Source organism: Thunnus albacares, chromosome 5, assembly GCF_914725855.1.
Source record: "Thunnus albacares chromosome 5, fThuAlb1.1, whole genome shotgun sequence".
In the NCBI taxonomy this organism is placed as follows: domain Eukaryota; kingdom Metazoa; phylum Chordata; class Actinopteri; order Scombriformes; family Scombridae; genus Thunnus; species Thunnus albacares.
This window is the reverse complement of record NC_058110.1, coordinates 30,794,591-30,807,797: the sequence shown is the minus strand read 5'-3', so window position 1 is coordinate 30,807,797 and position 13,207 is coordinate 30,794,591. Positions and strand designations below refer to the sequence as shown.

The following is a 13,207-nucleotide window of genomic DNA, read 5'->3' as shown; positions in this document are numbered from 1 at the left end:
AGTAAATTGTTTTAAGGTGGAATTTCCTTTATAAATATTTGTATTGCAAAGAAATTTGTGAAATGTGTATTTGGGGTGGAATGTTAAGCCTGAAACTCAACGTGACTGAATGTAGAGACGCATCCAACAAACACACACACACACACACACACACACACACACACACACACACACACAGAAACATCTGCTTTACCTTGTTAAAAGTACTGAGGAATGACAGTAGAAAGTTATGTAAGTGTGTGTGTGTGTGTGTGTGAGTCACATAGTGAGCAGCAGTGATAGCAGCGTTTTAAACTCCATGTGGTGTGGAATCACCAGGTCAGCCGTAAAAAAACAGTAACAGATGCTCTGTGTGTGTGTGTGTGTGTGTGTCTCTCAGTATCGATGTGTGTGAGCATGTGTGTTCATGTATGTGTGTGTGTGTGTGTTCACACTCACAGTTGTGTAACACTTCTGTCTCTCAGCAGAAGGTCTTAGCGTTGTGGTTTTCTTCCGGTGGCTCGGGATTCAATCTGCTTCGTGTTTGTGTGTTGTTCTGTTTAAAACTGTATGTTATGTTGTCATACTGTTGTTCTCACAGAACTGGGTAATACATCAATAACAGTGTTTCTTCCTATAATTGAACTGGCGAGCCGCCAGACTAACAAGAACCCCTGCCAGGTCAAAAAAAAAAAAATTTTAAATGCCAAAAATAACAATAAATATCCATTCATTCGGAAGTTAAAAGTGTTTGGGAGACTCTGTGCAGCGCTGTTGTGAAACGTGAGTCAACCTCCATGTTGTTGCCTGGGAAACTGTTGGTAGCGTAACTCCTATTAATGAACAGGGCAGTGCGTAATGTGTGTGTGTGTGTAGGGAGTGTGACAGCGCAAGCAGCAGAAAAGTGATGTGAGCGGAGCAGAGGAAAAGGTGAATTGTGGATCTGGAAGTAAATGTACAGTACAGGCTAATAAATGCTGCAGCATCTCAAGCTAAGCTCCAAAGTTAGCAACAACAGGTTAGCCTAACCTGACGACGCTAAATGGAGAACGATGGAGAAACGTGTGGCTGCTGAGTCTTCTCAATGCTTTGTTATGCTATTATATTATCATATCGATGGCATAAAATGGTCTTAAAATGATAATAATAATGTTTATCGCAATTATTTCTGGGACAACATATATATATCGTCCAACAAAAGTAGTAATGGTGACAGGCCTAAACGCTGATGCCAGCAGTGATGTTATGTAACCGCTGTGATGTCAGCGAGCTGATCTCCTTGGCCCGCTTTCATGACGAGGTCTGTTTTTAATCCACGAGGTCGACACAGTGATACAACCTGGCTCATAACCTGACCTTCAGCAGACACACACACACACACACACACACACACACACACACACACACAGAGAGGCAGACAGACAGACACTTAGCTTCAATTTTGTCCTGTTTTTGGCTCAGCGTTTTTTTAAGCAGTCAAGGATTTAATATGATATGTTTTGGCCAGGCTGCTACAATTGAATGCAAAACTGTCTATTTAGATTTTGACATGAACTGCAGCATGTTGATTTAAACTAACTGCTATATAAACTGATGTATTTATTCATCGCCGTCTCTCTCTCTCTGTCCATCCAGGACCCGTAACCTCTCCGGCGGTTCTCCCAGACCTCGACACACCAAGAAGATCCACTTCATCAAAAACATGAAACAGTACGACACAAGAGGCAGCAGGTGGGACACGCGCAAACACATACGCATGCACACACAGCATCCAAACATTCCATCATCATCATTCCCGTCTTGTGACCAACTGTAACTCACATCATCAACTGTTCCTCTGCTACCGGCCAAATCTTCGTCTGGGTGTAGATAACGTTTAGAAGCGTGTTGATCCCTGCTGTTCACAGCGTGTTGAGTTACAGAATGACACCAAAACACGCAGCGAGGTTAGGGCAGTGGGCTTAGGCTTTGATCCAGAGACTTGTGTTGTTAGAGGCAAAAAGCTCCTGCAAGGAAAATAGTGAGGTACCACAGGAATACAAGATAGTGAGACCTTTGCTGTTAGCCGTACTGAGAGCTATATTCTCTGCAATAAGTCAATCCACCGTAGTACAGCGATAGTAGACTGAGGTGAGGTATAGGTAGTTTAGCATCTTGTGGAGTTATTCTGAACACATACAGCTGAAAAAATCCCCCCAAAGTCTGTAAACTAAGACCACAAACTGTAAAGAGCATAAAGGTTAGAGAAGCAAAGTTCAATCCCTAGACCAGTATGATAAATCTGGGTCCATTACCACCACTTGGGTGCTGTTGAGCGAAGGCCAGCAGATCAGACTGTGGTTGTACTGGGCAGCTTCCAGGTGTAAATGTGAGTAAAGTGTGTTCAGGAAGTCCCTGCAAAAGCGAGGCTGCCTCTCAGCAGAAACTTCCTTGAAGAAGAATAACAGAAAAAAAAAAATCTATACTTATGTTAGTTTGTGGTGTCTTGCTGAAGGTCACAGGTTTCACAACTTTCTATTACGGCTCAGTCTCTCAACCAGTAACCTTTTATCCACTCTGCTGACACGCAGCGTTTACTCGACCGCAGGAGGGGAAACCGAGCCGTCGCTTTGTCTCTCGTGGACAGTGTCATTCTGCTCAGCTCAGTTCTTCCTCTATTGTATTCTATTCTAGTCCTTCCTTTCAGGGCTGCATAAATCAGACCTCTGGGTCAAAAAGAACACAGAGCAAATCTACTCATCAGATAATAATAGACCGAGGGGCTGATTGTTTTAAAAATAGATTCAGCTAAGAGCGGCGGAGGAGACCTGTTGTTTGTATTTCTGCCGTGCAGTCACACAGAGAGGGGGACGGAGTTTACGGATGAGAGTGAATGTAAAACGTGCTCTCCTCCTGCGGGTCATGGGAGATTTTAAACGGGTCACCAATTTTAAAAAAAGAATCTAAATGTCAGTTAAAGAGCTTCCAACGAGCCTCCCGCTGTGCCGCAGCTCTTCATCGTCATAGTTACAGTTAATAAAGGAGAACGATCGTAAAGATTAAATGTTGAGCTATTTAGCATCTATAAGCATCATGCAAACATTTAAGTAACGCTTTATAATAAACATTTAAGGGCTCGTTGTCATGCTGCAGAATAAATTTGCGACCAATCAGACGCCTCCTTAATGGTGTTGCATAATTGGATAAGAATTTAAACATCTAAAGTGCCTTAAACTTTTGCACAGTGCTGTATATTTTCTTGAATGTTCTTTTTTTAAATATAATATAAGGTTGGCTGTGTGTTGTCTGGAAAAACAATTTGCATCTTGCATTAAAAAAAATCATTCTCATTGTCATAAATAAGTCGATGTCAAACACATATGACTTAATGAGTGGAAGGAAAGTCATGAACATCAGCTTTGTATGGAGTAAACCTGTGCTAGAACACCACTAATATACAATTTGGTGGTATTTCTGAATAGCTTAACACATTCTGACAATGACAAAATGATAATATATTGCACGCCAAGTTAAGACATGTAGTGACTCTGCCATAATCCTGTCAATAAAGGGAGTAAACACTGTACTTTCATTCAGATAATTAAAAGTTAATAGTGTTTTCTGTATGGTTGTAGCGATAATTTTTTTCAAAAATAGCAGAATTGTCCACAAAATTAGGATGTTAAAAATAAAATCTGGCTAATTCTTCGTGTAGCTCAGTAGTAACGACTCCCAGGTCAGGAGTTGAGCTCTCAGTGGGATCACACTGCTGTTTTTATTTGAGGTGATTATGGAATAATTTGCCCCCAGTTTTATGAAATGGGTTGTAATAAATGAATATGTGTGTGTGTGTGTGTGTGTGTGTGTGTGTGTGTGTGTGTGTGTGTGTGTGTGTGTGTGTGTGTGTGTGTGTGTGTGTGTGTGTGTGTGTGTGTGTGTAGTCACATTTCCAGCAGCAGCAGCAGCACTGTTGTGATGCTTCTGCTGTTTCCACTGAACTCCCTGGTGACTTCCTGCTCTTGACTTTCCCATGCATCATAGGGAACACCGTGTGTGTGTGTGTGTGTGTGTGTGTGTGTGTGTCTCAATGGTACACACAACCAACAACAGCGTCAAATTCAGACTCATAATCTGTCTCGTGGGATGGACGGAGAGGAGGAGGGGGAGGGAGTGAGAAGTCAGGACGGTCAGTTTTTCACATTGCAGGACACTAATGATTTACTCACAGCTAAATCCTTTATATTTATAATATACTACATATTTATCTCATGTGAGAACTAAACTATGAAGCCTTTAGTTCCCCTTTTTCTTCCCTTTTTGAATGATGAATCACTTCATAAAACAGTTTTACTTCCAGAAATAACCAATGACAACCACAGGATGAGATCACTTTGTATTCTGGGTTCAGTTTGGTCCTGATTTTAAAAATGTACACTATGTTTAACCAGGATTATGTCGTACTTATAAAAATAATCAGTGTTTGGATTAACTTCTATTCTTCATTTCAAGTTTATCCCTATAAACACACAACTGTATATACAACCGTACTGTAGCAAAGTAGCAGATGTGAGTTTGAATCTTTGGAGAGATCACATACCATCCTGTCGTCTGATGTCAAAGACCAACTTCACATCATAAATTCACTGGTTAAGAAAACACAGAAAGAAACTCCAGGAAATCCCCTCTGCGGGAGTTAACTGTATTTACTTATAACTTTATCATCCCTAAGCTAAAATTACAATGTTTGACAACAGTTTTCTAACTTGGAGTCAGATGAGAAAGTGTGCACATGACCAAGAACCAGTAGCTTGAAGACTGGTCCTGGATCTGACCAGTATCCACCTCCAGCACAGTGCAGGTTTCCCCACCAGAAGATACTTCTGATCAATCGATATGTCTGTCAGACTGCACATGTGAAGATTGTGAAGTAACTCCACTCATTTTAAAATAAAAAAAATATGATTTGTTAAAAAAAAACAACCCTACATGTGTTTCTTCAAGAAAATAAACACAAATAAGATTATAAACATTTATTTTCCCATGTGCCCCAGAGCCCACTGAGCCCTCACACTTGACCTTAGGAGGCCCTTTCTGGTTGATCACACACACACACACACACACACACACACAAACACACACAAACACACACACACACACAAATGACCAAACCTACTGAAAAAAACCAACTTAAATGTAAAGAATTTCAGGACACTTGTGTGTCTCGTGTGACAAAGTAATTACACAACATCCACTTTTATATAATTATAACCATTGCGAGTAGTGTTGGAGATGGGTTACATGAGGTCAAAAGATAAAATTACTCATCATAAACATGTCGAACTCAGAGATAAGTACGTGTACGTTTTCACATACTGTGAATCTTTTTCCAGTCTCTTCGGTTCCTGAGCCGAACATAATGACTGTAAACATTTTCCTCCGAGACACAAACCAGGCGACAACACTTGCTCCGTAGGGCTTTACTCTCCGGAGGAACCGCAATAAATACACACACACACACCGTTCCAGCGAAACAGTCCTAGTTGCAGGTAGAAGACACGGGTTAGTTATGAAAGAGTCAAGTGTGTGTGTGTTCGTGTCGCCGTAACATTCAAGTACCCGCTGAGGAGCAGAGCCATCGTCTTCAAAACATCTTAAACTCATCAGTTTTTAATTGATTTGATTTTTTTTTTACCCGACTAAATGTTGATGATGTCTTGTCGAGGATTTTATTCTCTCCTACCAAAAATACGTGTCCAAAACATGTTGGAGTCCAGTCCAACCCTACTCGAACTGACATGATCCCTGTTTTAATTACTAAGAGGCCCAAACCACTGCAGCATTTAATGAGATTAAACCTTAAACAACCAGATAAATCCCAGATTCTTACTGTTAACCTGACTTGCTATTAGAAATATTCTAAATAACACATTTTTTATTTGTCAAACAGACCTCTGTTTGTTTGAGATTACAGGCGTCATGTAAGTTTATTACATGTTATATAGTGTAAAAGGCTCAGAATAAAATCTCGCTCGATGCTCATGTGTTTTGTTTTTTTTTGTGTTTTTCAGGATCGTGCTGATCTGCGCTAAGAGGTCTCTGTGCGCTGCCTTCTCTGTTCTGCCGTACGGAGAAAGCTTCTACCTCAGGTAATCAACACACATATATACACACCTGCACGCACACACACACACACACACCTCGTGTTTTAGTGTCTGATAGGATAAAATAATAGGAGAGGAGTTTGAGATGGAGAACGGGTCACAGAATGAAGAAGGATGTGATTTCTAGGAGAGAGAGGAAGGAGGAGAGGAGGAGGAGGAGAGGTTCGTGACAATTTTCCCATGTGCCCCAGAGCCCCTTGAGCCCCCTAGATTTGACCTTAGACCTTTCTGGCTGATCACACACACACACACACACACACACACACACACACACGCACACTGTTTGAAAACACAGATACAGAGTAACCGTCATGTCAAGTTATCTTAAGCCCTTCCTCTGTATCACAGTCACACACAAACACACAAACAGTCTTTTAGATAGAAATCTACAGCAGCAGCCCTTATACGTGCTTATCATCACATCACACACACACACAGTGAGCACACAAGCACACACACACACATACCAAACACACAGCTGTACGCAAGGAAACAAGGATCTGCTCGGATACACGGATTAGTAGAAACATCACACTTACATAGACTTACACAAATACCATATGCAACATTCACACATACACAAACACAGTTGTGGAGGCAAAGTGAGTAACACCAGTCTTCTTCTTTGGTATTTTGTCACTCGCAGAGGAAGTGAGCTCAAACATCACATTTCCAGTTTTAGCTCGTAGCTCTATGAAACCATGACAGTGTGTTCTTGTGGTTGTGGGTTTTTTTTACATTTCAGTCATAGAAATGTTTCTGAATCACAAGCTGTTAAGAACTACTCTGTTCACCTTAACTCCCACTCTCTCTTTATCACTAGTGACCCAACATTAAACCACCCCAGGAGGAGACACTCGTCCGGGAACATCTCCACCACCCTGGAGATGCTACCGGGGCTGGAGGGCTTCCAGCTGGACACCTACGGCAGGGTAGATAAACACACACGAGGGTAGATGTTGTTATGATCACTGAGTGTTGTTCAGATCCTCCTCATTCCCTCTCTCTCTCTCTCTCTCTCTTCCTGTCTCAGTCGGTGTCGTACGCTCAGTTCCTGTACCCCACTAACGCTCTAGTGAGACAGAAGCCGTCGTCCACCAGCGACCTGACGCTGCAGATTCCCGTCTCCAGGAGCACACACAGCATGCCGGGCAGGAGCTTCCCTCCCAGTCGACTGAACAGCACTGTGGGACTGGACCTGGGTAATACCTACACACACACACACACACACACACACACACACACACACACACACACACACACACACACACACATACACACACATAGGATGGTGAGGGAAGCAGGCTGCTTGTTTTCGCACCTCAGGGTGTCTGTGATGTCACCTTCATGAAAGTAAACTTTAAAGATGACATCTGGAGCCTGATCAATACTGGATTTGTGTCACTGAATTTTGAATAATTGATCCAGCAAGTAAAGTAACGACTGCAGGGAGACAAAGAACAAAAATACAAAAGCGGAAGAAGAAGAATGAAGAGGGAGGAAGAGAAAACAAACGCAGGATGGAGGGATGGAGAGATGAAAAGTGTTGCTGCAGCTGTGCGGGGGTGTTGTCCTCTTTATATGTTAAACACATATGTACACACTATGTGTCACATGTCACATGCTCTACACACACACACACACACACACACACACACACACACACCCCTGTATTAGCCTCTAAACCTCTATCTCTAATTCAGAACCGCTCATTAACACAACAGAGCTGTGTGTGTGTGTGTGTGTGTGTGTGTGTGTGTGTGTGTGTGTGTGTGTGTGTGTTCACTGATTGCAGATTTATATTTTTAGTCCTCTTGTGACGCATATCTTCAGTCTCTCAATCCTCAATCACGTTTACACATCACACCGTTAACTAGTCACTAAAACGTCCAACAATCATTAAGTTTCGTTTAGAGGTCGGAAACCGTGACGCGGTCGACTTCACCCGCGTCACCGCTCCCAGCTGTTTGTCAGTAAACAGCTGCGGTGTGTAAGCTAGCCGCCGCTAAATAACAATGACTAAAACATCATGGAGGCGACTTTGGTATCTGTCGTCTTATCAGGAAAGAAAGCGAACAAGGATAGGGCTTATCGATTAATCAACTAGTCGTTTGGTTTATAAAATGTCAGAAAAAGGTGAAAAATGTTTCCTGAAGCCCAAGATGCAACCAAGAATGTTTTGTTTTGTTCCGATCAACAGTCCACAATCTGAAAATATTCAGTTTACTGTCATAGAGGACTAAATAAACCAGAAATATTCATATTTAAGTATCTGTAACTAGAGAATGTTACAGAAAAATGACTCACGACGATTATTTGATAATCAAATAGTTGGCGATTAATATTCTGTTGATTGACTAATCGACTTAATGTTCTTCTACTCATCATTAGAGGACAGGTCTGCTACTTGTGTCCATCAGCTTCAGGCAGCGTTACAAGTTGTGTTTTTTGTACTTTAACTTTTTATCGTCATCTTGAAGAAAAACAGAAATAAAAGCAAACTTTGTGGCAACATAAATGACAAAGAAAAAACTGCATACTAGTCAATACATCATATATCCAACTGATATAAACAAACTCTCACACAAACAAACACAACATACAGTCCACTTCCTCACGTCAGGCTTTTACAAAACAGAATGATTTCTGATTTCATTTTTTAAACTTGTGTGTGTTTGTTGTCCAGGTGTAGAAGATGTGACGGACTACGACCCTAACCTCCTCAGTGACCCCCAGTGGCCTTGTGGGAAACACAAGCGAGTGCTGATCTTTGCCTCCTACATGGTAAAACACTTTTTTTTTTTTTTTTTTTTTTTTTTTACTACTAACGTAAATGAGAAATCAAAGCTGGAAGAGATTATTTGGGAATGTTATGGTTTCCCAGTGAGTTATAGGATGCTGTTATGTCTCTCTGGAAACAGGAACAACAACCCACTATGACAGCATGACCTAAATTCATCTATTATAGGGCGTCTGCTCCGCTATAATATTCCTTTGTGCGTCTGTCTGAGTCAGTCTGTTGTAATTAACCTCTAAACAAACATACAGTCACTCTCGCCGCCGATCGATAGACCTCTGACGCATCACAGAGCTTTGTTTTGTGTAAACCTTTTTCCGACTGAGTGTGACGGTATGCAGAACTGTTACACTCGACTGCTATCGCTAGGTAGCCCGATGTAATATTATCCTCTGCCACACAAGTTTCTAAGAAACGAGAGTGAACGAGCGGAGAGAAAAGCTGAAGGAGAGGCAGGCAGAGAGCAAATAAAGAAGAGATGACACAGAAGCACAGAGGAAGAAGGATCGAGGATTATAAAACTCTGAGAACTGGGAATAATCGCTGCGCACACACACACACACACACACACGCACGGCTCTTTTACATCAACATAATTATCCTATAGGCATCAGCTTCGTTTTATCCCTCCGCTGAGATGAATTAAAAACGATGAACACACACACTCTTATCATAACTGTTTAATCCATCAGAGAGGATTATTACTGAGGTGGGCTGCTTTGTCACTGATCCTCTGTGTGTGTGTGTATGTGTGTGTGTGTGTGTGTGTGTGTGTGTGTGTGCGTTAGCCTTACACAGTGTCATCTCACCACCCACCGAGTGTCAACTCTCTGACCTAAACTGGAAACACACACACTGCCTCACTGTACGCCTTAACTATGACCCAACACTCACACACCCTGTAAACACACATACTGACATGAAGTGATACTTACCATGAAGTAGAAATATAAACTTCACGTTTACCTCGTGTGCAAACATACTGAGGCCTTAGAAGCTCATGTACTGTGACAGAATATCACGGATTATACTAAACTGACTTCAATTTAAGCCAGAATCAGATTACAGTACAAAACATCAGGAAATCTGCTTCTATCATTCACATAAATAGAAAATAAAGATTTTATTCTCTCCATCTTAAACAGCAGTTTATTGTCTCTTTATAGTTGTTAAAAGATAAAACTGGTGATTTTCTATATTTTTCTTCCAGCCAAACTAACAATGAACTCATCCTACTCACAAATATTGTGTTTGTATTTAAAACCTGATATATCTCTATATTCCACTACGCTGTAGAACTCTGTTGTTTACCAAAAAACTATTAGAAACATGTCAGTGAGCCACACTGTTGCACTGGGTGACATGTTCCTTCATTACAAAGACTGGATTGATTGTAGATACACACACAATACTTGTAATTAGATCAGTTTATTGTCAGTTTGGTTTTTAATTAATTGGATTATCTAAAAACAGACATTTCCATCTGGCTATTTTAACACGTCACATTTTGACGCTTTTTCAGAAGATTTTACAAAAACTACTATATCACAATATATATTATCACTGTTCATATTCACCTCTTCTGATGGCAGGATGAATCTGGGTTAATTTCGCCCAACATTTCTGTACCCCTCCCACATTTAATGTGTAATAATTTCAGTTTTTCCATCTTTTAAGAAGTTGAAAACAAAGGGTTTTTTCCTATTTTTTCAGACATGTTATCAGTTATTTTCTTATTCACAATGTGGCCAATTGTGTGTGTGTTTTTTTTTTATTGCCAGCATAAGAATAAATAATTACCACTTCAAATTAGGAAAGCATCTCTGCAAATTAGCTCAGCAGCCCTTTTCTCCCCCCAAATATCTAAATAATACTGTACATGCTCTCCCACCGTTCTCCACACTCTCAATGTCAAGCAATGTCTTGAATACTTTCAATAGTAATTAATTCACATCTGTGACGCAGGCTTCAACCAGCGCATACACAGCTATTAAAGTATTAATCAATGTCAGATATGTAATAAAATACAAATAAAGGCGCATAGATACAAGGACCTGACTGTACTGTTGCCAGTGTGCTCAGAGTGAAGCAGCGGATGACCGAACTTTCCTCTTTTATCCTCCAGACAACAGTCATAGAATACGTCAAACCGTCCGACCTGAAGAAAGACATGAACGAGACGTTTAAGGAGAAATATCCTCACATTAAACTCACCCTCAGCAAGATCCGCAGGTAACGTCTTCGCACAGAAATAACTTTTAAAGGACTCACAGTAACACACACTTTATCATCTACAAAGCTTTCTACCATATTATAAACTGTTTGACTTTGTGTCTCAGTCTGAAGAGAGAGATGAAAGTATTCGGGGAGGACTGCGGCCTGCAGCCCGTCACCATAGCGATGGCGTTCGTCTACTTTGAGAAGTTGGTGCTGCAGGGTCGACTCAACAAACAGAACAGGTACGTAAACACCTGATCCTCGTATAACACAACGGCTGTGTTTAGTCTCTGTAATGCTATTTGATACCACGGAAGGCACAGAACTTCACATCGTTGCCCGGTTACGCTGAACAGGGACGTTATTTAGCAGGTTATATAAAAACTCTTCCCACATTTAGTCACAAGGGCGATATCAGCTTGGTCCAATACTCTGAAGTCTCTGAGTATTTGACCAGTACTCATATTCAGCGGTGCTGATTGGTTGATTTATCTGCAGTAACTCCGATATTGAAGGGAACCACATGAACATCTGTTCAGATTAAATCTTGTTTTTTTTTTTTAATGCAGATTTTCTATGATTGAACTGTCCAAAAAAAAAAAAACAACAAAAATGAGCACAATGTCCAACAAAAACAAAACAAAAACAACATGTTGTCCTATGAGGTTTGACAAAAATCCGTCTGTTGAGAAATGAACATCAACAATGTGGATTTCCCAGCATGCTGCTGTGTGGAGTCCACAGTGCAGGATGTAGGTGTGGCTCCCTCTTGTGTTTGTTTTTAGTAATTCTGATAACGGCAGCAAAAAAAACCCCATTCAAACTGTCCTAACACTGTTTATATGATCTATCAATCCTTGTTCCGTCTCTGTTTGTAACTCACTGGAGGACACAGACTAGTGAAAACTCTTCAGTGCAACATAAACCACATAAAGCAACATCAGTCTCATGTCCATCCACTACTGGGATCTTGTCTCCTCAAGATAAACAGTTGATGGTGTTTATTCTCCAGTCTGGTGCCATTATAACATAAGAGGGCAAATTTCAAACAATGGAAAACTGTTTTGTGGAGATTTGGGGATTTACTTTAGATTTTACTTGTCATTTATGTGACACGTCGTGGTTTTATGAGTCCGACCTGTCCCTGGTCCGTCAGTAATTCTCACTGCAGCAGGACGTGCTGCCAGTTTAAACTGTTGTTGTTGTTGTTTGTTACAGGAAGTTGGTGTCAGCTGCCTGCCTCCTACTGGCTGCTAAGATCAGCAGTGACCTCAAGAAACAGGAGGTCAAACACCTCATCGATGTAAGACACACACACACACACACACACACACACACACACACACACACACACACACACACACACTCAGATCACAGCGGTGACCTCTGCCTGTCATTCATATCATGTTGCTCTCGCTCAGGTGTTTGTGAAGCTGATCTACCTGAGCAGGTGGAAAACAACCTGCAGGGTCTCTGTGCTGCATTCATGACTCCCCTCACACACACACATACACACACACACGCAGAGAGAGAGAGAGTGAAAATCAAACCTCAGCAGTGTTGTTGTCACGGATACATCAGCACGATCAATGCTATCAGGCCAGTTTTAGCTTATCACAGTCATATCTGTATCAGCGTACATGTCAGTAAATATCAAAGATATGTTTGAAGTAGTTTAGAAACTGGTTCTCTGTTACATAGTTTGTCCACCAGAGAGCACTGACAAGTCACATATCTTTGTTAAGTTTCCTTAATAACAACATTTAAAGGATCCTTATCAAAAAAAGATCAGTTGATTAGTCAGAAAGTTAATCTCCAACATTTTTGATAATCAGTTCAAAGCCAAATATCAAACATATGTTAATTCCAGCTTCTCCATTGTGAAGATTTGCATCTTTCCTGTTTCATATCATTATAAACTGAATATTTTGTAGTTTTAGACTGTTGGTCAGACAAAACAAGTTATCTGAAGATGTCAGATGTTAGATTACCAGATGTTAGACGAGTGTCTTCAAACAACTTATTCTGAAACAAAAAATGAGGTTTAATTTGAAATAAAATGCAAGCAAATCTG

At 40.9% G+C, this 13,207-nt stretch overlaps 1 protein-coding gene across 1 annotated transcript in view; it reads left to right on the top strand.

Annotated features, from left to right (window-relative positions):
* The window catches only part of LOC122982001 (CDK5 and ABL1 enzyme substrate 2-like), a 35,271-nt gene that overhangs the window by 18,957 nt on the left and 3,107 nt on the right, over positions 1 to 13,207 (top strand). Inside the window, exons 2-9 of the mRNA XM_044350927.1 lie at positions 1,615 to 1,710; positions 6,027 to 6,104; positions 6,943 to 7,051; positions 7,153 to 7,321; positions 8,806 to 8,903; positions 11,042 to 11,148; positions 11,256 to 11,375; positions 12,352 to 12,436. Of these exons, the coding sequence (XP_044206862.1) occupies positions 1,615 to 1,710; positions 6,027 to 6,104; positions 6,943 to 7,051; positions 7,153 to 7,321; positions 8,806 to 8,903; positions 11,042 to 11,148; positions 11,256 to 11,375; positions 12,352 to 12,436 (862 nt within the window). The remainder of the gene's footprint in view (positions 1 to 1,614; positions 1,711 to 6,026; positions 6,105 to 6,942; positions 7,052 to 7,152; positions 7,322 to 8,805; positions 8,904 to 11,041; positions 11,149 to 11,255; positions 11,376 to 12,351; positions 12,437 to 13,207) is intronic.